The sequence below is a fragment of the Balaenoptera ricei genome, chromosome 1, assembly GCF_028023285.1.
Source record: "Balaenoptera ricei isolate mBalRic1 chromosome 1, mBalRic1.hap2, whole genome shotgun sequence".
NCBI classification, from domain to species: Eukaryota; Metazoa; Chordata; class Mammalia; order Artiodactyla; family Balaenopteridae; genus Balaenoptera; species Balaenoptera ricei.
In genome coordinates this window covers 144965378-144989906 of record NC_082639.1, presented here as the reverse complement: position 1 = coordinate 144989906, position 24529 = coordinate 144965378, and the positions used below count along the sequence as shown (strand labels likewise).

Here is a 24529-nt window from a genome sequence, read left to right as displayed (position 1 = left end):
TGTCTTTTTTAAAATGCACTCTGATATGACAGCTGTCATATACAATCTAACAAAATTGTTTTGAATGAAGTTAAAGACATCTTTGTGCTACTAGAGCCACCTTATGGGCAAAACACTGAATGAATCCTTTGGCCAACCCAATACATCTGACTTCTCAGAAACCATGCAGGCAAGAGAGTGGAGCGACATATTTAAAGTTTTGAGAAAAACAACAACAACAACCCACCAATCTAGAATTCTGTATCCTGTAAAATTATCCTTCAAAAGTAAAGAGAAATAAAGAATTTCTCAGACAAACCAAAAACGAGGAAATTTGTTGCCAGTAGATTAGCCTTGCAAAAAACGTTAAAAGAAACTCATTAGAAAGAAGAAAGTAATATAGATAAGAAATTCAGATCACATAAAGAAAGGGAGAGCATCAAAGAAGGAATAATGCAGATAAAAACGGTTTTTCTTTTCCTTAATTGACCTAATAGATAACAGTTTGTTCAAAATAATAATAGCAATAATGTATTCAATTATATATATGCCTAGGTGGGCCAAATATATATGAAAGACAGCAATGATATCAGGGACTGAAGGAAGGAATTAGATTGTTTTGTTATTATAAAGTACTCACACTACCTGTGAGTGGTATAGTGTTATTTAAAAGTGGACTTACATTAGTTGTAAATGTATATTGCAAACTCTAGGGCAACTACTAAAAAAGTAAAAAAAAAAAAAGTATAACCAATATGCTAAGAAAGGAGAGGAAATGTAATAATATAAGATGCTTAATTAAAATCACAAAAGGCAGAAAAACAGTGGAAGAAAAAAATAATAACAAAGAACAAGGGCAAGAAATAGAAAACAGTAACAAATATGGTAGATATTGAACCAACTATATCAATAATCACTTTGAATGTTAACAGTCTAAATGCATCAAGTAAGAACAGAGATTGTCAGGGTGGGTCAAGACACAAGATACGACTATATATTAGCCACAAGATACCAGCTTTACAAATAAAAACTCATAGATTCTAAGTAAATGGATAGAGAAAGTACACCAAGCTAATACTAATCAGAAGAAAGCAAGAGTATTAATTTTATACAGAACAGCCTTCAGAGAAAGGAATGTTATCAGGGATGAAGAAGAGTATTACATAATGATAAAGGGGTCAATTCTCTAAGAAGATATAACAATTTTTAACATATATGTGCATAATGGAGTGTCAAATTATGTGACCAGAACAAGAGCTCTAGGTGTGATAAAACTGCAAGGAGAAATATGTAAATCCACTTTCATAGTTGGAGACTTCAACACCCCTCTATGATAAATAGGCAGATCCAGCAGACAGAATATCAATAAGCACCTAGCTGAACTCAACAACACCATCAATCAAATAGATCAATCAACTAGGTAGTTACAATCTACTTTACCAAACAACAGCAGAATACACATTTCACTCAAGCTCACATAAGACATTCACCAACACAGACCACATTCTGGGCCATAAGCATACTTTAAAATTTTTAAATGAATAGAAATTATACATCTGCTGTCAGACTATAATGCAATTAAACTAGAAATCAATAACAGAAAGATAGTTGGAAAATCTCAAAACACATGGAGACTTAAAAATATACATCTAATAACACGTGGGTCAAAGAAGAAATCTTACAAATATTTTAAACTAAATAAAAATTAAAAATTATCAAAATTTGGGAGATGCAGTAAAAGCAGTACTTAGAGGGAAATTTAGAGCATTGAATGCATATATTAGAATAAAAGAAAAATCATCTAAATCAATCATCTAAGTTTCCATCTTAGGAAACCCAAAATAGAAGAGCAATTAAAATCCAAAGTAAGCAGAATAAAAGAAATAATAGAACTTAGAGCAGAAATCAATGAAATTGTAAGCAGGAAATCAATGGAGAAAATCAATGAAACCAAAACCTGGCTTTTTGAAAAGATCAATAATATCAATAAGTCTCTAGCTAGACTAAGAAAAACAGAGAGAGGACACAGATTAGTAATATCAGAAATGAAAGCAAGAATATCACTACAGATACCACGGATATTAAAAGGGTAAGAAAAGAATACTCAGAACAATTCTATCTCACAAATTTGATAACATAGATGAAATGGATCAAGTCCTTGAAAGACACAGTTTGCCAAAAATCATACAAGAAGAAATAGATGATCTGAATATATATGTATTTGAAGTATGAAGACCTTTGTATTGTATCATAAAGCCCATCAATAAACAACCACTATGAAAGAGGCACCAAACAGCCAAGAAGACAGAGTGACTTAGCCAGTTGATATCAGCAAGTCTCTGCCATAATCCACCCTAGCACTGGCACAATGAACTCATGAACAGAGCATGTAGGTTGCAGGGATGGAGGCTGCGTATGGACCCAGTAGCATGAGCCCCACACTCACCAAGGCTGACTTAGCTACCAATGCGGCCAAACGTTCAACTTGCCAGCAACAAAGACAAATGCTAAACTCACATATTTCAACGTTGCTTGTAGAAAACCAACTACCCACTTGGTAACAAGTTGATGACATTGGACATTTTTACTCCAGAGGTGGCAGCTGTTCATCTGGACTGGAATTGACATGTATTTCTAACTTCAAGGCTTCAGTCAGCATTGATGTTTGGGGGCTTAAAGTGTTTGATCTCCTGAATAGGATCCCACATAACATTGCCTCTGATCAAGGGATACACTTACAGTAAAGGGGGTCGGCAATGGGCATATGGTAATGGGGTTCACTAGTTTTGTCACCTGTGAGAGCTGCTAGCCTTGTAGAATAACCATTTATTTGAAGGTCTAGCTGTGAAACCAGCTTGGAGATGATACCTTGGGACACGTCCTCCAGGATAAACTGAAGAACGTTACATGGTGCTGTGGCCCCGGTAAGTTGAATATTGAGTATGAGAATCAAGGGATGAAAGTAGAAGAGATCCATTTATCATCAGTAACAGTGATTTACTTAGGGAAAATTTTAATCCTTACAACTTTAGGTTCTGTGGGTCTAGACCAGCACTGTCCAATAGAAATATAATGTGCACCATGTATATACAATTTAAAAATTTCTAGTAGTCAAATTTAAAAAGCTAAAAGGAAGAGAGTGAAATTAATTTTAGTCATATATTTTATTTAACCTATTGGTACCAGCTACACATCAAGAGCTCAATGGCCACATGGGGCTAGTGGCTCCTGTGTAGGACAGAACCAGCCTAGAGGTCCTGGTTCCCAGAGTGGGAATGCTTCTACTAGGGACACAGTAGGAGCTCAATCACTTCAAGTTTCTTATGCCAAGAGGCTAGCAGACAAGCAAAGGAGTCACCACACTGGCAGGGCAATTGACTATAATCATTAGGGTCATCAGTTATGCAGCAGCGGCAGGGGAGCTTTCATTTGGCACTCTTGGTACTCCCTTGTCCAATTTTAATGATAAATTAACAAGTGAGCAGTCACAGCCTGAGAAGTCATGATAACCAGGGGCTCATGTTCTCAGGGATGAAAGTCTATGTTATCTTGCCAAGTTAACCCCCCAAGACCAGCAGAGCCACTAGCTGAGCATAAAAGGAATCTATCATGGGTAGCAAAGCAGGGAGAAGTATTTGTTGTGATCTCCAGACAAGCTGTAGTAAAGTTTGTCAGCCTTTCTTGTATACGTTCCCTAGGAAAAGAAACCAATCAGACTCCTGGAAGAACTGTTCCAAGATGGGTAAAATTTCCTTATAAAGCAAGTGGACAGTACTGAGTTCTGTGGGCATGACTTAGCTCCTTTCTTTAGGAGCAAAGCACTCATTCCCCCAGCTGCCTGGAGTCATTGGCTGCTGACACTCACAGCTCAGGTCCCCTCTGGAAGTGGTCTTGGCCAAAGGGCACTGCCCAGCCTGAGGTTATGTCCTCCCAAAGGCAGCCACATTTGAGTCAATGAGAAGATACAAAAGTTTCTTGCCTCAGTGAGGGACAACTCTGAAGGCCCATCCCAGCTTTACAGCTTCCTATAGGATCTGCTGACATTTATCATAACTACCTCACAGTTCAGCATCTACAACTGCCCAGTTCTGCTTTCCTCACTCCCTATGGCTGTTATTTCTAAGACACGCCCCAACAAACCTCCTTCCACAAATCTCTGACTCCAGGAATCTTGGCAGAAGACAAATCTGCATTATTTAAAACCCCAGAGTGATGAGTAGGTAAGAAGGTAGGAATTAACGATTTCATCCTCATCCTCCTTCATTTATAATTGCATCTGATTTTCATGATGCCCTTCTTTGGCTTTGTAGGAGAGAATAAAGACATGGTCATTCTCTGCTGACCATCCTTCTTTTGGCTTATGCCTCTTGAGTTTGGAGATTCTCTCTTACCTGGTTGTCTCAAATCTATCCCTGAGTTTAAACACTTACCTCTTTGAGGTGATTTTTCACAATATATTTTGTAGTCATCACTGATCTTCTCTATGGCCACCTTTGGATACTTACAGCAGAGTTCCTCAAAGGACATTTTCTCTATGTCTATCAAGTAGGGAAAACACAGGAATGGAATCTAGTTGCCCACTCTGATTTCAAAGATTCATGTACTGTTTTTGAAGGCATTGCCTTTAAAATGTTATTTTAGTAGGACAATAGTGTTTTAATGGAATGTTTACACAGGGACACAAGTTTCCTCGGCCAAATTAGAAATAAGAAAACACAGCCTCCCCTGTCCTCCAGAATGGGGGCTTCTGCCCTTCTTGGAGACACCTGACCCATGGAGATTTTCTGCCTAAGGTATACTCGGGTAACTGATATGACTTTGAAAGAAGCACTTATTGTTAACGCATACACAAGAAGTAATTCATCCAAATGAATATTGACCCCTTCAAACCCCGTCTATTATAGGGAGGAGCTGCAAAGGCATTTCACATATTCTGCTACTGCGTCAAAGAATTTGATGCACTTATGGATAGCAGATGGCAAATAACATGCTAAGACCTTTTTCTCTTTCTTGGCTCTGTCTTTGGGAATTATTTTCAGAATTGACAACTCGTATATATAACTGAATATCATACATAGTTGTGAATCATTGTCCTTTGAGAGTGAATTATTTTTTCTAGGGGTAGCTATACATCGTTTCTAGGCATGCCTGGTGAATTGAGAGGGAAAGCCTTTTTGTATCCAAAATGAGATGGGGCAGTAAGACTGAGGCAGCAAGAGAAGTTTTAATGAGGTATTGGGCAATGGCAGAATAGCAGCGCCTTGCCTACCAAGGTCAAAACACTCATTTGTGTTGTGAGTTCTGGGGTTTAGAGTAAGTCTAATCACACACAGCTCCCCTGGAACTCTCCAGGGCAGTCCAGTACTTTTTGAGGTTATACTGGTGGAGTCTAGAAGGAATATGGGGTGTGGCCCTGTGAATGTCATTTGTCCCTATGCCAGCATTGTCATTGCCATCATTACCATCTCTCACCAGGGGAATCTGTGGTGGTAAGAGCAGTGGATTATTGCTGTAAAGAATCCAGGTTTCTAGTCCTGCCTCAATCCCTCCCTTGTGGAGAAACCTTGAGCAAGTCTTCTTACCACGCTGAGGCTCAGTTTCTCCACATGAAAGATGAGAGTATTCTAGCTCTGATGCTCAGTGAGTTTATGGGATTGTCTGAGTGGAGGCATCAGCCTACCTGGGAGTCAGGGCCCCAGCTTGGACAAATGCACAGGAGGCCTTTTATCGGGTTAGACTTGCATTTCAAAAAAGCACTGGTGGAGAAAGTAATGGGGTGTGCTGGGGGGAGGGAGGGGGCATCTCCATGGAGGTGATTCCCACTCTTCCTGACCACCCCTGGCATTCCATGGCTACCAAGGGAATGTCCCTTGCCCAGTATGTATGTGGTCAAATTTACCCGCCATCCATTCTTTCACTGTACTCTTGATCCCTAGGAGAGGATTTGGAATGTTTGGGATTTAGAGAAAAGGTGAAATCCTGAGGTAAAACAGAGGGCCTGTTCATGCTAGATTTAAATAACTCATGCCCAAACGTGCTCTGAGGAACAAGCATCCGAAGTATCCTGTTTTGTATACAGAGTGCACATCAAAGTTTTAAGAGCTGAGGGTTACATTTTTAGTGTAATCTAACAAGTACTGCGTATTGAGGACCTGCTTGCTTTGCAAATGGATTACCTTCAGTGCTTTCAATGGTGCCATCATCCCCATTCTATAGATGAGGAAAGGAGGCTCAGGGAGATAAAGTGACTTGCCAAGTAAGCTCACAGAGCAAGGAAGTGGTGGAAATGAATATTCAAAGCTTTTGCTTACTAATATGTATCCATATTTTTCAAAGTGAAGGTCATGACTCAATTGTATGCCAAAAAATAGAGTCATCACCAGCTTTTACAATATAAAATGGAATAAAATAGAGAGTATGAGAGTGTATCATCTTAAGTAATAAGGGCAGGTATTGCTTTGTGAAATTTTTTTTTATATATACGCTCACATCTATACACAGGTATATGTTCTCTGGATCATGAAGTCAAATGTATTTATTGTGCATTGAAGTTTGAGAAATATTGCAGTACTCTGACTGCCTCAGCATTGATAATTAAAGCTGTTTGTTCAATCTGAATAATAATGGCTACTCTTACTGTTGCCAAATGTTGTGCTAATGACTTTCATAGATGATCTTGGGTCATCTTCACAACAAACCTATTATTCCCATCTTACAGATGAGAGAACTGGGGCTTCAAGAGAGGTTAGATACATTGCTCAGGTCCTCACAGCTGCTAGTAGAGCTAGGATGTAACCCAGATCTCTGGGACAGGAGAGCCTGTGCTCCTAACCACTTCTTTCCACTGCCTGGGTAACTGGTGTGTTATGTTGGGAGGAAGGTGGCCGTTAAAAATATATTCAAGGAAATGTTTTGGACCTGATTCTGGGGGAGATGTGCTGAGGTGGAACGTGCTTTTCAGATGCATGAAATGAAGTAGTCAGTGTAACTGTGGTTTTGCTTGGTGGGCAGGAGTCTGGCCAAACTTGAGAGCTCTGGCTCCCTTCAGATCCAGTGGGGGCCTCGGCAGTCAGTCAGTCTGGATCCAAATCCTGGCTCTGCCGCTTCCTGTGTGATCTTGAGAATGTAATTTATCCTCTCTGTGCCTCAGTTACTCTGTACCTACTTCATACATTATTTTGAAGATCAAATGAGGTCATCTTTGCATTGCACAGTGCCGACACATAGTAAATACTCACTAAATGTTAAATACTAATATTTCCCAGTGGCTTACGTGTAAGATAAAAAAATTATGGGACTGACCTTACCTGCCAGAAACACTGGAGTCGTCCTCTCTAGCCGGAGAGACCCGCCTTGTTTCAAGTCATCAGTAGCTATCTTTTGCCACTGCATAGATTCCATTTCTTCCATGTTAGCCAAACCCTGGCTTAACTCCAGAGATTCCTCAAATCTATTATAAAGAAGAATGGTCTCTTCTTTGCTTATAGATTCTCTTTGATGCCACCTGGTTCTGGTGAGCCTGCTCTGAGTCTAAGAGAAGGGGATGGGGGCAGACAGCATTTGCTACAGGAACTAGACCAGAAGCAAGATTTTTACACCAGTCCTTCTGTGCCTCCCTGGCACATGGAGTCTGATTATTTACAATTTGTTAAGAACTATTGCTCTTTTACACACACACACACGCACACACATGCACACATGCACACACACACACACACCCATCCCTCTTCAAATCACACTCATCTTCTATAAGGGAGAAATTCTATATGAATGTGACTTCTTCAAAGTCAGCTTATGAACTTGAATCTTTTTCCTTGAGAGGATTATCTTTAGAACATCAGGGACCATGTCAATCCCCAGATGTCATAGGAAAAATCAAAATTTCATTTACTTTAACAAACAGCACTTTTAAAAGAGCAGTTACTGCCTTTTCTTTCCTCAACCTCATGATTCCTCCCCAACTCAAAGTCCCTCTTACTGTAAAAATGAGAAACCAGTAGTCCTCTTCATCCAGGAATTCAGCATACAAAGGGCTAAGCATCTGAAACCCAAACACAACATAAGCATTATGAGGAGATGCTTGCTGTATCTCTCCTGTTAGTATTCATGTGGGAGAAGAGTAGGCTGCAGGTTCTGGATTCTCTAATTTGGAGATATAATGGAACAACAAACATTAGCCATGACCACCCAGGAGGTATTCCTTTGCCTCTATGAATATGTCAACTCCCACCGCAGCCTCTCTGAATCTCAGAGAACAATAATCAATATTTACTTAAGAAGGGATATAACAAATCATTTACTGAAGGACAATTATTTGACATCTACATACTTCTTTGTTCCTTTGCAAAGTACTATCTCATGTGATTTTTAAAATGATCCTGGAAACCAAGCATCTCCTTTTGGTATGTCTACTCTTAATATCTCCCACTTGAAGAACTTACCCACATGAATATTTCATTAGTTTAAAACAAACAAACAAACAACCAAAAAAATCCCCTACAAGTCAGTGCTTAGCTAAGTTTGTTTATCTGTACTCACTTTTATTCTTTTTTTTTTTTTTTTTAAATCTTCCTGGACCAGGGCTCAAACCCTTGTCCCCTGCATTGGCAGGTAGATTCTTTTTTGTCTGTAATTTATTTATTTTTTATTTATTTTATTTTTGGCTCCACTGGGTCTTTGTTTTTGCGCACGGGCTTTTCTCTAGTTGCGGCGAGCGGGGGCTACTCTTTGCTGTGGTGCATGGACTTCTCATTGCAGTGGCTTCTCTTGTTGTGGAGCATGGGCTCTAGGTGCACGGGCTTCAGTAGTTGTGGCTCATGGGCTCTAGAGCACAGACTCAGTAGTTGTGGCGCACAGGCTTTGTTTCTCTGTGGCATGTGGGATATTCCCCAACCTGGGTTCGAACCCGTGTCCCCTGCATTGGCAGGCAGATTCTTAACCACTGCACCACCAGGGAAGCCCTATTCATTTATTTATCTGACAAATATTTCCTGAGTGCCTCCCATGTGCCTGGCACTGTGCACATGACTGGAAATATACAGATCAATATGCTACAAGACTGATTCTCAAGGAGCTCACCTTCTAGCATGATGAACAGCAGTATGACTTATGCTATGATAGAGGTGAGAACAAAGTTCTTTGGGAACATAGTGGAGGAAAAATTATCTATGTTTTGAGTTCAGGAAATCCAGGAAAAATTCATAAAGGCAAGGAGATTTAAGCCAGAATTTATGCCTTGCAGGATAAGTAGGAGCTCACCATGTGGACATGGAGTAAAGGGCATTCCAGGCAGTGGGAAGAACTTAAGAAAAGACACAGAGAAGGGATGTATGTATGTATGTAAGTATGAGAATGATGAGTACTCCGGCATGACTGAGGTGTAGCATTCCTGCAAAGAGCTCAGGGATGGGGCAGTGGCAAGGGATGAGGCAGGGGAGGTTGGTTGGTACCATACATGAGGGACTTGAATGCTTTGGTAAGTAGTCTGGACATTATTTTGCAGGCAATAAGTTGCCAATAATAATTTTAAAGGATTGTAAGATTGTCTCCACAAACTGCCCAAGTCATGCTGCTAAAAGTGAGTTTAAGAGTATGAGTTAGTAACTTTATCAGATCTCCTAGACTCCTGGGGGTAACCAAAGTGAAGTATATTCCTGAAAGAATTCAACTCAGTGATTGAATAATAGCAATATAAAATGTAATATAGTGTTATTGACTAATGGATAAACTCTAAGTATCTACACTAAATATGAAAAATAGACTTGTGAAATGACTATCCTATTAATGCCTATTCTGTTTTCAAAGATTTATGAGTGGTGACGGCAGCATCATGGCATTATGAGACACTCTCTTTACCTCTCTCCTTCAATTTACAACCAGTAAAACATCCATAATTCAACAAATATTTCTCTGCCCAACACATCAGGATGCTGAAGGGTTCCACACATCTGTACATCTAAAGATGTACAGATCTTTAGAGCTGGGGGTGTGGGTGGACTGGCAGAGGCACCCACATCCCCAGCTCTTACCCCATTTTCTCCCCTCCTTCCCAGTCGCTAAGCCCATGATCCAGGTTCTCCCAGACACAGTGGAGGTGCCCAACATCCCAGTGCCTCAGGGGGTGATGCCCATGACAGCAATGGCACTGGCAGCAGCAAGGCATTAGCAACCTCAGAGTCACAAGCAGCAACCATGAGGGCACCAGTGACAACTCTAGCAGAAGTGGTGGAGGATGAAAAGTGCCAATTCTCAAATACAGCTAGAGGCTGCTCAGATAAAGGAAAACAAAAACTTGTGCTATAGCACCACCTACTAAAAAACAAAAGAAAAGCCTCTAATTACTAACTTTTTGAATTGTTAGAATCAAGTTGAAAAGTTTTACCTAAAGAAAAAAGTTGCTTGGTGCTTCAAATGCACTGGCAGAGGAACAACTCATCAAGCACGATGAAAAACACAATGACATGGTGTCACAAAAAGAAAACGACAATTCTCCAGAAACCAAACTTAAAGTCATGAAATATTGCCATTTAACTGATAGAGAATTCAAAATAGCTGTCATGGAGAAGCTCAGTGAGCTGCAACAAGACTTAGAAAAGCAGTTCAATGAGTTCAGGAATAAAATTAATAAACAGAAGGAATACTTTACCAAAGAGGTTGAAACTCTAAAAAAGAACCAATCAAAAATTCGAGACCTGAAGAACTCAGTAAATGAGGTGAAGAATACATTAGGAGGCACTGGAAATAGAGCCAACCAGATGGAAAAGAGAACTAGCAAGGTCGAAGACAGAAATCTAGAAATGATACAGGGAGAAGAGGAAAGAGAACTAAGATCTAGAAGGAGAAAAAGATGAAGGGGAAGCAGAAAAAGGAGAAAAGCAGGAGCAGAAGCAGAAGAAGAAGAAGAAGAAGAAGAAGAAGAAGAAGAAGAAGAAGAAGAAGAAGAAGAAGAAGAAGGAGGAGGAGGAGGAGGAGGAGGGGGAGAAGAGGAAGAGGAAGAAGGAGAAGGAGAAGGAGAAGGAGGATGAGAAGAAGAAGTAGAAGAAGAAGAAGAAGAAGAAGAAGAAGAAGAAGAAGAAGAAGAAGAAGAAGAAGAAGGAAAAGAAGAAGAAGAAGAAGGGGAAGAAAAAGAAGAAGAAGGGGAAGAAAAAGAAGAGGAGGAAGGAGAAGGAGAAGAGGAAGAAGAAAGTCTACAAGAATTATCTGATCCATTAGAAAGGGCAGCATAAGGATAATGGGTATCCCAGAAGGAGAAAAGAGGGAGAAGGGAGCAGAGAGTTTATTTAAAGAAATAATACAAACCTGGGAAAAGAGCTGGGTATACAAGTCCATGAAATTAAGAGAACACCTGATTACCTCAACACAAAAAGACTTTCTCCAAGACACACTAGAGGGAAGAGATATGGGGATATATGTATATGTATAGCTGATTCACTTTGTAATAAAGCAGAAACTAACACATCATTGTAAAGCAATTTATACTCCAATAAAGATGTTAAAAAAACCAAAAACCAAAAACCAACCTCAATGACAAAGAATTTTAAAGGCAGCCAGGGTAAAAATGGATGGTAACCTACAGAGGAACCCCCATCAGGTGACCAGCAGATTTCTCAGCAGAAAATCTGTAGGCCAGGAGAGAGTGTAATGACATATTCAAAATATTGAAAGCTTAAAAACTGCCAGCCAAAAATACTCTATACAGCAGAGTTATCCTTCAGATATGAAGGAAAATAAGGGATTTCCCAGACAAACAAAAACTGATTTCATCACCACGAGAACTGCCTTACAAGAAATGTTGAAAGGAGCTCTTCTACCTGAAACGAAAAGGCAAAAGTACAAAAAACTTTGTGTGAGGTGATAAATAGACAGAATCAGAAAATTGCAACTCTATATCATAATATGTTGTTAAACACAATTATAGCATAAAGGTCAAAGGGAAAAATCAGTAAAAATAACTATAGCTACTTCAGTTTGGTAATAAACTCAACATAAAAAGGGATCATTTGAGACAACAAAAACATAAAAAGGGAAGAGGAAAAGGACAGAACCCTTATAAGCAAGATAGGATGCTATCAGCAGAAAAAAGACTATATCATCTATGAGACGTTTTATACAAACCTCATGGTGACCACAAAACATTATTTTAGAGCAGAGACATGAAACAAAAAAAAAAAAAAAAAGAGAGAGAAAACTGAGGAAAACATCATAGAAAACCACCAAACTAAAAGAGCAGACAGAAAAACACAGAAAAAGAAACAATGGAGATACAGAGCAATAAGAAAAAAAAAGATAAAAGGCAGTACTAAGTCTTTAATTATCAATAATCACCCTAAATGTAAATGGATTGAATTCACTAATCAAAAGACCCAGAGTGGTTGAACAGATTAAAAAACAAGCCCCAACTATATGCTGCTTCCAGGAGACTCATCTTAGCTCTAAAGACAAACACAGGCTCAAAGTGAAGGGATGGAAGATGATACTCCAAGCAAATGGCAGCCAAAAGAAAGCAGATGTAGTTATACTCATATCAGACAAAATAGACTTCAAGCCAAAACGGGTAACAAGAGAAAAAGATGGACACTGTATAATGATAAAGGGGACAATTCACCAAGAGGACATAACAATGATTATATATGCACCTAAAATAAGAGCACTAAAATATATAAAGCAATCATTACCAGACACAAAGGGAGAAATTGACAGCAACACAGTAACAGTAGGGGACTTTAATACCCCACTTACATCAGTAGATAAGTCACCCAGACAGAAAGTCAACCAGGAAACAATGGCCTTAAATGAAACATTGAACAGATGGATTTGATAGATTTGTACAGAATATTCCATTCAAATGAGCAGAATACACATTCTTCTCAAGGGCATGTGGAACATTCTCAATCATAGACCATATGTTGAAACACAAAACAAGTCTATAAATTTAAGAAGATTGAAATCATAGCAAGCATCTTTTCCAACACAACGGTATAAAATTAGAAATCAACTACAAGAAGAAAGCTGGAAAAATCACAAATGTGTGCAGACTAAACAGCATGCTACTGAACAACTATTGAGTCAATGAAGAAATCAAAGGAGAAATTTAAAAAACCTGAAGACAAGTGAAAATGAAAGTATGACATACCAAAATCTATAGGATGTAGCAAAAGTGGTACTAAGAGGGTAGTTTATAGTAATATAGGCCTACCTCAAGAAACAAGAAAAATCTCAAATAAACAATATAATTTTGTACATAAAGAAACTAGAAAAAGAAGAACAAACAGAACCTGAAGTCAGTTGAAGGAAGGAAATAAAATATTTATGATTCTATCTAACAACTAATGAATAAATGATCAAGTTGATTTCATAAAAAACAATGCTTAATAGAGCATTTTCCATTAGAAGAAATAATCAGACATGAAGCAAAATGATAGGAATAAATAATAAATAAAACAATATCTAAAAACCCCATGATTGCTTTTTAAAATTTGACCTATTTTTATTTTTTATTTTTCTATAACTCTTTTTTGTTAGAATGTATTAGAGTTTCCTTCAGAATTGAGTTTGTCCATCACTTGGTAAACCTTCTTGGCCTCTCCTCAGAACAGTGTGTAAAGAGCTGGATAGTAAATATTTTAGTCTGTGTGGGCCACAGTCCAAACGGTCTCTGTTGCAATGATTCAACTGTGTAGTTATAGCACATGACAACATGTAAACAAATGGGCAAAGCTGTGTTGCAATAAAACTTTATTTATGGACACTGAAATTTGAATTTCATATAATACCCATGTGGCATGTTGCATTCTTCTTTTGATATTTTTCTACCATTTAAAAAATGTAAAACCACTGTTAGCTCACTGGCTATGCAAATACAGGAGGTAAGCTGGATTTGGCTCCCGGACTGAAGTTTGCTGAATCTGCAGTAGACTGAGGGAATCTGGACGCTGGCTCCACACTTGTCAGGAAACAGCAGTGGGACCTTAGACCCTGCTCTATCATCTGTAAAAACAGAGGGGAGGCTGAGGGAAACTCGAGGTCGTCGTCCTATTCTAAGGTTCGATGGTTCTGATTAAGGGTTATAAGAGGATGAACATTTGTGTACTACTACTTGCCAAACACCATACACACAGTGTCTTTCTTTGAGGGAGCCATTATAATCCCCATTGTACTGATGAGGAGACAAGGATCAAAGGGGCCCAGCAGCCTTCTACCTAAGATCAAACGATGTGAAAGTGGAGAAACTAGAATTCAAATTCACTGCTGTCTGCTCTCCTCACTAAAACTCAGTGTCCTTCGTATCTTTAATCTTACTTTCCCTCTTTCAAAAAGAAACTTTTTTATTGTTGTAAAATATATATAGCATGAATTTGCCATTTTAACCATTTTTAAGTGTACAATTCAGTGGCATTAATTACATGAATCATTATGCAACCATCACCACGGTCTATTTCCAAAACTTTTTATCACTCCAAATGGAAACTCTGTACTAATTAGGCAACAACTCCCCATTTTCCTTCCTCCCAGCCCCTGGTAACTATGAATCTATTTTCCATTAGATTTTATTTAATTAAGGAAATTTTAGTTTAATTTCTTGTCATCCTACCTGGTCTCCTGCCAGTGTCTATGAAACTGCATACCCCAGACATATTCAGCACCATCTCTCAATCTTCCCCTCTTTGGACAGAACCAAGAGCAGACTTTAAGGCTGATGTTCTGTCTTCCAGGTTCACACCCTTTTCTCTCTAGTTATTTACCTTTTACAGTATAGTATCCTCAACATAAGTATTAACTTATTGAATTCAAAAATATAATAACAAAATATGATTTTGTCCCAATTCTCATTTTACATCTGAGGACAAAGAGACATACAGAAACTAAAGAATTTTGACTTCAAGTTTGTTCAAGACCACTTAGCCAAATGGTGACAGAGCCAGGACTTAAAACCTTTTTCCTCTATTCCACGTGGACTCTGTTTCCACATCAGTGAGTCAGAAGTCAGGATATAGACATTAGCTGGCATGCTATCAGCATTCAACAAAAGCTGATTGTATAATTGGAGGATGGTTGAACAGATGGATGAAAATCAGAGTTCTCGCCGAGACAGGTGTCTCAGACCAGAAAAGATTGTGACAAAGCCCAAAGAAGGGTCATCTCCAACTAGGACTAATTGATTCAACAAATGTTTGTTGACATTTGACTCTCTATTAGCCCTATCGAGAACTAAACACTGCATTGCCAGTAGTTTTCTAGATGCTGTGGAGACAGTAATGACGAATCAGACAAAAACTTCTGCCCTCATAAGGAGAAGGAAAATAAGCAAATTAAGTTAAATATATATGTATTTATATATACATATATATAACACAATATATATAACATACATAACATATATATAGTGTATTTATTTGAAATATAGTACAAGTATATTATATGTGTATGTGATAGGTGTACATTGTATACACAAATGCATACATGTGCATTGTAAGGATTCTACGTGTATTATACATGCATGCACACAAAGTGTGTGTATCTATGTATGTATGTAAGGAAGGATGGATGCATGGATCCAGATCGTGATAAGTGCTAAGGAGAAAAGTAAAATGGAGATAGGGTTGAAGTTTTATATAAAGTGGGCAGGGAAGGCCTCACTGAGATGACTTGAGTAAAGACCTGAGGGAGTGGGGGACTCAGCCGTGCAGGCATCTGCACGTTACATACAGCAGGAGCAGCACAACCGAGCTAGGGGTGTGTCTGGCTTGGCCAATGTGATGAGCACAGAGGCAGAGGAAGATGAAGCCAGAGAGGAGAGGCAGAGGACAGATAGTGTAGACCTTGTTGGTTTTAGCAAGGGCTTTGGCTTTTACTGGAGACAGCCATCACTTTTCAAGGTCCTCACTGACTTTCTTTTACTTACTTTCAGTTAAATTACACAGTTTATGTTCTGGCAGAATCACTGTGGCCACACTGGAAATGAACCTGCTGAGGGCCAAAAGCAGACCCAGAGGCATCAGGTAGGAGGCCACTGTAGTGATCCAGGCGAGTTTGGACAGGGCTTGGATGAGAGTGGTTGTAACGGGTGAGGGGAGGAATACCAGACTCTGGATACATTTTTAAGGTTGAACCAACTGGATTCACTGGTAGACTAGACGTGAGTGTGAGACAAAGAGGAGAGTCATAGATGATATCAAGATCTTTAATCTTAGAAACTGTGATAGTCCAGCATTATCGATAACACAAATACCTTCAATATCTTTGCTGAAGACCAAAGGCCTAGAGAGAGAGCTTTGCTGTGTGGATTTGCTGTTCCAGAAAGCACAGCCTAGCTAAGCCTTTAGCCCCAAATGCCTCTACAAAGGGTGGGGAAGGGAGGGGAGGGAGGACGGCTATGGAGCTTCTACTACTCAAGAACTGTGCAAACAGCTTTGGCTGTGGACCCACTGGACTGATCTCATCCCTACACATCCCAGATGTGCAACCCTGGATAATTGAAGTGCATTAGAAATTGTGCTGGACGTAGAGCCAAGGACTCCTGGATTCTGACCCTGATTCCTCCGCTAGCCTGCTGCGTGCCTTTGGGCTAATCCACACACCCTCTCTAAGTCTCATTTTCCTCAGTTGTACAATAGTGGCAATAATACTACCCTGTCTGTTGCTTGGAGGTGCTAAGAAGCCCAAAGGAGGTAATGAGTGTGCTTATCAGGTAAATATGTTATAATGTGCCAAATAGCTTTTTGTTTATAGCCATTGCCCTCCAGATCCACTCTCTACCCTTCTTCACCCTGCTTGTGCCTGGGGAAATTAACCTGTATGGACACATCAACACACTCCCTTGACCTCTCATTGGATATATCCGGAGCTGGTAGGAAAAGGGAAACAAAAGGTGGAGAGTGAGCTTGGACTACCTATTCCCCCCGATCCTTCCAGACGTCCCTCTACTGACAATCACAGCTCCTGCCAAGTGCTCCACTCTCCACAGCTCTTTATCTCCTGGTTCTGGTAACTGCTCCCACTCTTCCACTCTTCAGACCTAAGAGTGGTGAAGGTGGCCCACCCTTACTGGCCCTGGGGTATTGCACGGGGTATCCACTGTGGTTTCCCTACCCTCCTTTGTAAGTAGTGCCTTTTTATTAAGCTCTCATCTGTTACCCAATTTGGCTCCACCATTTGTTATCTGCCAAGATCTTGACTTACAATCATCAAACTATTACTTCCTGTGAGTCACCAGGATAGTCCCGTGCTTTTATCTAATGTTTGGGGATAAGAATAAACCCTCCCACTTGGCCATTTCCGTGATGGCTAGTCTAGGAAAGGGAGACCCTGTATTTCAGTACATGAGGTTTAGAAAAGAGTTCTTAAAACTTCCCTCAATAGAACAGTTCGAGGTTCACAGTTTTGGGAGACTCTGTATAAGGGGGAAATGAAGACTACTCCTCCGCCTTCATCCTACTTTGGAGTTTTGGCTGCTTCTTGGGAATTTATATAACTTGTTCCTAAGAGATCAACCAACCAGCTCTTCAATATGTAAAGGGTTGTGTGGGTACTTATATCATTAAGTTAGCCAGGATAGAGGACCAGATAGGATTTTTGGTCAGTCAGAAGACCTAATCTTCCAGATACCAACCCATTTCTGTGAGGTATGGCCTACCTTGCAGATCTCCTTCTGGGCTCTGGGAATCCAGGGGTTCACATCCCCAGACGGCAGCAGCTCCTTCAGGCCTTTGATGGTTTGGGATTTTAGTGGTAGGCGTAGATAAATCTGTTCATTCAGGTAGAGCTCACAGATCCGGTTGCCCAGCATGTGCCGAAAGATGGCTTTCCCAGTCTTCCTGTTACTCATCAGGACACTGAGGAAATGGTGCAGGTCCTGCCAGAGGTCCAGGAGTTGGACCTCCACTTTCAAATTTTGCTTCTTCAGGTGGTCCCGGAAGGGACTCCCTGCACAGGCATCAGCACACAAGGCCCAGTGGGTGTACCCCAAGGAGAGGTTTTGCTTCACGGCCTTCTTGATTGTCATGTGGGGGGAGTAATTGATGATGGGGGTGACAGTCCTCAGGTGGGCAGAGAATGATGTCTCAATAAGGCCCTCCATGTGGAGGTGGCTCTTGGCTTTGTTCTTCACGTTGGACTTCTTGGCACAGAGAATATCCTTTTCCTGGGAACCAATGATTCTCTCCTTTGAAGAGGTCTCTTTAAGGGAAGGCATTTGTATAACCAACTTGCCTTGAGGAAACAGCTGCTGGGGGAGCAAAGTGTTGGTATCTGGATTGGTATTCATTTCCAGAGACCAAGAGCCATGGTCTATCAAGTGCCACATCTTCCTCTTGGCCCTCCTGCTCGAGTACCGCTTCTGGGGGTGGTGGCCCTTCTTGACGCTCATACTCAGAGGGAGCCCTCCTACGTGGGTATAGCAGATACTGTACAGGCGAGTCTCGTATTCTTGCATTAGAGCCTGGCAGGATTCCTCCTTGGCCATGATCGTCTTAGCGTGGGTGTAAAAGTTAGGGAGCCAATAGCTCTGGAGTTTGAACAGAGCCACTTTTTGCATGTGGCTCAGGATCTCCCTCCTGGTCGTTGACTGGTTGGGATGCCAGATAGAAAGGTTCAGAAGGGCCTCTGGAAAGAAAGATACAGGATGAAAATGATGTGGGATGGTGAAGTTTTTGAATTTTTCCAAACGTTTTTGTGTATAGCCTTTCATTCATTCCTCACGCAATCCTGGGGTGTAGACAGGTCAGATATATAGTGAACACATTTTTAGGGTTTGTTCAGCACACAGTGACCCCTTACTCTGATTACCTTCCTTCTTCCCCAGAGAAATAACCATTTTGTGGGATTCCTCAAGTTACTTTTTAGACTACTGAAAGTTATTGTAAAGAAAAGCAAGAGGTACACGAAAACATGTTCAAGAACAGGAAACATGCACCTCTGAATGAGATTTCTCAAAGTTAGATCTGACTGAAGGAAAGAGTTTGGACTGGACAAATTGAAAAAATCCCAACTAGCCCTGGTTTTAATGTCATCAGTTCTCAATTATCTATTTGAATAAAGAGGAGTGTGACTAAGCCCAAACAGTGAATCTTCTGGAACACGTTTGTATTTGGGTTAGGAACGCCTTCTCACTTAATAAATGAATACATTGGAATGAATCTGATGTTCTAGAGAAGGGGTTGGCAAATGTTTTTCTGTAAAGAGCCAGATAGTAAATATTTTAGGCTTTGTGAGCCATATATAGTCTCTGTTGCACAGTCTTCTTCTTTAAGCCTTTAAAAATACAAAAACACTCTTAGCTCATAGGCCACATGTACTGCATTTGGCCTGTGGACTGTAGTTTGTTCTCAAGAATCCCAATTGAAAAATAAAACAAAAAAAAACAACAAAAAACAAAACAAAACAAAACATGCCATGCAGGCTTAGAAGTGCAGGAGCTGTTCAATTACCCTGTCCCAATTCCCCTTCATTCTTGCCAGCCATCCTTCACTGACAAGTACTATCTCAGGAACAGGCACATACCAGCTTCAGACAACTGGTCTCTCTCAAGCCCTTCCCTGTTTAGGGTTGGGGTTCCCACTGATATCCCTGATGGAGAGGGTAGCAGTCTGCAAGGCAAGAGACTGAGGACTATCAGACACTGGATTCATTTTTTCTTATATCTCCCACGGATTTCACTTCAGATATGCTTTATAATTCTTACCGATGTTCATATTGCAGAGAGTCACCACCCGCGAGCTTTCCTGCAGATGGGTGGCCTTCAGCATGAAGAGGAGGGACAGGTAGTGGTCTCTCACTTCCAGGTCCATCTCATTTATGCTCAGAATCTTCTCAGCAAGAATCCAGAAATCCACCAGCTCTTCACCTACGGGTCGGACAGGATAGGATAGGCACCGAGCTGCACCCCAATCTTGCCCCTCAGTGGCTGCATCTGCATGTGACCTCTGATCCCCCGACCCCCACCCACCAGCTTGCTCTAGTGCCTCCAACATACCTTCAGCCACTCCTTTGGCTTAAGGCATCATCTCCAGAAACGTCCTAATGCAGGAACTGATGGGAGGCACGGAAAAAAGGGACTTAACGGATAGGAGTCTTTCATGAGTTTTTTTTGGTTGTTAGAAAAACTGTCAGTTTAGGGAAAACCACGAGACTCTGGGAATAAATCATTAGACATTTAGGTTTTGTCCAAAAAATAAAGATCAGGGGTAAAAGAACATTTCCTAGATCATGGCCCAGAGCAGCCTGCAGAAGGACACTGGAGCCAAAAGGTGCCAAAGACTACATTCCCTGTTTCACAACTTTGCCAGGCTGAAGTCTGAGTGACAAACTGTAAGACAGTCGATCTAGTTCTTCCCTGCCTGATCCCTGGAGATCCAGAATTTCACCTTTAAACTAGGATTTGTTCCCCCCTGAAATTTAATGATGCTGAACTGGAATGTCAGCCAGTGCTCACTGCCAGCCTCCTAGACTCACCAACTACTGGACCCAATAGAACAGAAAGCAGGATACCCCAACCTTTTGCTACAGGGATTTACTTATGGACTTGTTCCTTCTCTGTCTCCCCACTGTCATGGCAGCTTTGGGAAGCAGGGACTTTATGGCTCTTGTTCACCTTTCTATCCCCACCTGCAAGCACAGTGGCTGCCATACAGTGGTTCTCAGTAAACATTGTTAAATGAATGAATGAATGAAAGGGACTCTGATTGCTTTTGCCCTAACCTGCACGATGGACCCCAGTTTTCAGAGACTTTTACCCAAACTGCATTATAATATATTTTTTATATTCACCACAGACATACAGAACTGTTAGCAGTGCTCCAGAGGATCCTGGAAGCTGTTAAAAACTTGCAAAGGCCCCAGGAACAACTCCAAGAACCCACCTGCACTGCCCTTGAGGTAGGTACAGAAGCGCCACATCCCTCTGACCCCGCCAAGGCATTTCTGGAGTAGCCACTGGTCTGCCTTTTTCCATCTCATCATCTTGGCTGTCAGGAAAAGTCCATGGTGAGAAACTGAGAATGAGCTCTTCCCCCGGTCCCTCTCTCAGCCTTGCACATGACCAGACCCCCATTAGCTCAGTGTGAGTGAGGAAAAATGGTGACTGGTGAGATGAGTTGGGTCCTGATTATGTGGTGCTTTTGAAGCTAGACACCAGACCCTCTAGTGACATTCATCACGTGACATGGGATGGACATAGAAGTATGTGTACAATCCACAGATCAAAGTTACCCTCCAACGAAGTCCCCTTGCCTTCTATGGTCCCCCCCTGACAGCAATGTTCCCAATACATATCAATATATTGAAGGAGGGAGGTGAGTATAATGGGCGATTTGTTACAACATTTTACTCGGTGGGATCTCCCGAATCTTAACGTTCCCTGGGTTCCTTTTTCCTTTGGCTAGTTGAGCTGAGAATCAAGTTGTCAAATCAACCCTAGATGGAAATCTTATTCATTCATTCTTTCAACAAATATTTATTATATGCCTACTAAGTGCCAAGTACCATTCTAGGTGTTCAGGATACATCCACAAAGAGAACAAAAATCCCTGCCCTCAAGGAGCTTGTACTCTAGCAGAGGAGACAGACAATATACAATAAGTATAGTAAATACAATCTCTAGTGAGAATGAAAGTTATAAGCATTAGAGGAAAAAATGAAAAAGGAAAAGAGGATGTAGGGAGAGCTAGGGCAGGGGTTGGATGAGTGAGCTGTGGGCCATCAGGGTAGCCTTCAATGAGGAGGTGAGAGCTGCCCAGAGACTTGAGGTGAAGGGAGGTGCATGTGAATACATGGAGGAGGAGCGTTCCAGGCAGAGTGAACAGCCAGTGCAGAGCCTCGAAATGGGAATGTGTCCCTATGTCTGAGGAACTGCAGGGAGGCCAATCTGGCTGGAATGGAGTGAGCAAGAGAGAAGCAGGAGATGAGGTCGGAAAGGTAATGGAGCCAGATCTCCAGGACCTGGGAAGGCATTTTAGGGGCGCTGGATGTCACACTGAGATGGGAGCCATTGGTGGTGGTGGTGGGGATGGTCAGCGAGCAGAGGAGTGACATGATCTAACGGAAGTTTTAAAGAGCTCACCCTGGCTGCTGGGAGCAGGCGAACAAGAGCAGCAGTGAGGAGACTGATTCAGAGATGATTTCAATAGCCAGGTGAGAAATGATGGTGGCTTAGGCCAGGTGACAACAATGAAGGTGGTGCTACCTTTGATTCTGAACATATTGTAGGCAATTTGGCCATCATTAACTCATTTCTGGCTGCAGTGAGACAAACAGCCCAGCCCATCAGACTCCTGCTTGTTGCTCTTGGTTCTGATTTTTCAGCCTATGATTTCGCCACAACACAGCCTGAGCCAACCGTACATCTACGGCTGTGAAGGCAGCCTGTATTTGTATCTTACTGTAGGGCTGACAGGCACAGGATGTGTGCAACCTAGCTGCCCAGGTTTCTCCCCACACACACCCGCGTGCTTACCTCCTTCTGGGGACTTAACGAAAGTGAGGAACTCCTGACAGAGAATGTAATGGAAACATAAGTCGGTTTTACAGAAGAAAGGTAACCGGTATTTTTCCAACCAGGTCAATAATCCTTTGTACTTTGCAACCTAGAGTCCAAACAAATAAGGAACAGAAAAGAGAAATGGAGCTGAATTGTTAAGAAATGCAGCTTAGCAAGGGGCAATAAATAACCTCATGTTTGTAGTATTTGGCCCAGAGGAGAAGTGTGTTGATTAAAAATAGTCTCTAAGGGAGGCGGAGACTGGGGTTGAGGCTCACAAAGGGCTGATTGGTAGGAAAGGAAAGGCTTGTTTTTTCATCAGAAAAATCTCTCTCATTCCTGGGTGAGGTCGTTTAAGAAAAGATCAAAGTAAAAAAAAAAAAAATCTAAGTTTTGCTTGAGAGAAGAGAAGCAGGAGAGATTTTGGTCTGTTGTGTCAAGTCATAACTCTACTCAGCTTGCTTCTTTGTAAGCACACTTACAATTTCTCACAAGCGCCCAACCCATATCACCTACACAACGTGTACAAAAACACACAAACACTCACGCATAACATCATTTAGAATACGGGACGGATCCCTGAAGGATGTAACTACCAGAGAAAGGAAAAGAAAATAAAATTTTAAGTCTTGGGGTTCTCCTAAGAAAACTAATATAAGAATCGAGTGGAGTGTCTTTCTCAGCTCTCCAGATCCCAGAGAAAAATAAAACCTTGTTGTGAGCATGGCTGAGTGATCTTTCTGATGCCACATGTCACAGGTAGGGCATGAGGAAGCCATTGATGAGTCCAAGGTCTACAGAGTGGAAAAGGAGAACAGGAAGGGGGGAAAAAGAGAAGAGAAAGACAGTGGACAAGGACAAGGAAAAAACATATAAAGAGAAAAAAAATTGGGAGAAAGATATGCCTCATGGTCAAGTAGTAACTAGGAACTGTTGAGTGTCATCTTGATTTGAGCTACACCTTACAATGCAAATAATTACCATGTGGCCCATGGGATGCACTGCCTATCCCACACCCATGGCAAGCATCGCCAATCAATTCTCAGACTCTTTCTGGCTTCGGTGTGGCTCAGAGTTCTTCTCAACACAGTGCTCCAAGCATCTACTACCAAAGGACCACAGTGGACACGAGAAGTTAATCCCTTTTGCTAACCATGGACTAAAATATAGAGGAAAGAACTCACCAGCAGTTGCTTGCCCAAGTGGTAAAAATGCAAAAAAGGAGAAATGTCTACCTGGCTTGATGCTGTTTGTCCTACTTACCTTCTTTATAGTTTCTTCCATAGTCACCCTCAGGAGCTCCTGTCCCTCCCCGTCTTCCAATCCACACATCAAATTCAGCTACCTCTTCCCCCATCCCAAACCATACACCATTCAAGAATCATACTCACCAAGTCATGGGGTATTTCTGGCCACAAGCTCCACTGTGAATTTTCAAGAGTGTAAAATGGTGTCTGACCAAAGACCTGCAAAAGAAAGGTAAGAAACAGCCAAAGGGGTCTAGAGTTTCTCTTCATGAAAATGTCACAGTTCATCTGCAGCCACAGGCGAAGAGAGGTTCCATTGCTTTCCTATTTCAAGGGACATTAATTCTTAACTTTATTCTACTGAATCAACTTGCTTTGTGCAGAACAACCAAGAAAGATTAAATTGCAAGATTCATTTATCTTTTGGCTCCATCCTGTCCCGACCTGGGAGTTATCTTGCCGATGTGCAAAGGCCAAAGCTCATGACATTAAAAGGTATTTATTTTGTATATTGCATTATTCATTTCTACAGGACTTAGAAAGAGCAAAGACTTAAAGCCTTTCATAAAGAGAAATACCTTTGGATTTGCCTAAATTCTTTAACTGGAGAAAGTAGAGAGAACAGAGGATGTGAGGATTAAAGGTACAAATTACTTAGGGGGGCATTAAGAGTGTCCAAAATTGATAGAAAATTCTAGGCTCCTGTCCTCTTTTGTCAGGGAGAAGGGTCTGTGACATAGGCAGCTTTGAGATTAATGTGAAAGGGCTTCTATGTTTACAGGTAGCTATGCTTAGCCGTCACACCGTAGGCATCAAAATGTCTCAAAGTGCC

At 41.1% G+C, this 24529-nt stretch overlaps 1 protein-coding gene across 1 annotated transcript in view; it reads right to left on the bottom strand.

Moving 5' to 3' along the window:
- Positions 1 to 24529, bottom strand: part of LOC132370883 (regulator of G-protein signaling protein-like) — an 85495-nt gene that overhangs the window by 47066 nt on the left and 13900 nt on the right. The window contains 7 exon segments of the mRNA XM_059931848.1: positions 4410 to 4517; positions 7287 to 7509; positions 7958 to 8020; positions 17612 to 18579; positions 19658 to 19819; positions 22427 to 22556; positions 23842 to 23916. Coding sequence (XP_059787831.1) covers positions 4410 to 4517; positions 7287 to 7509; positions 7958 to 8020; positions 17612 to 18579; positions 19658 to 19819; positions 22427 to 22556; positions 23842 to 23916 — 1729 coding nt within the window.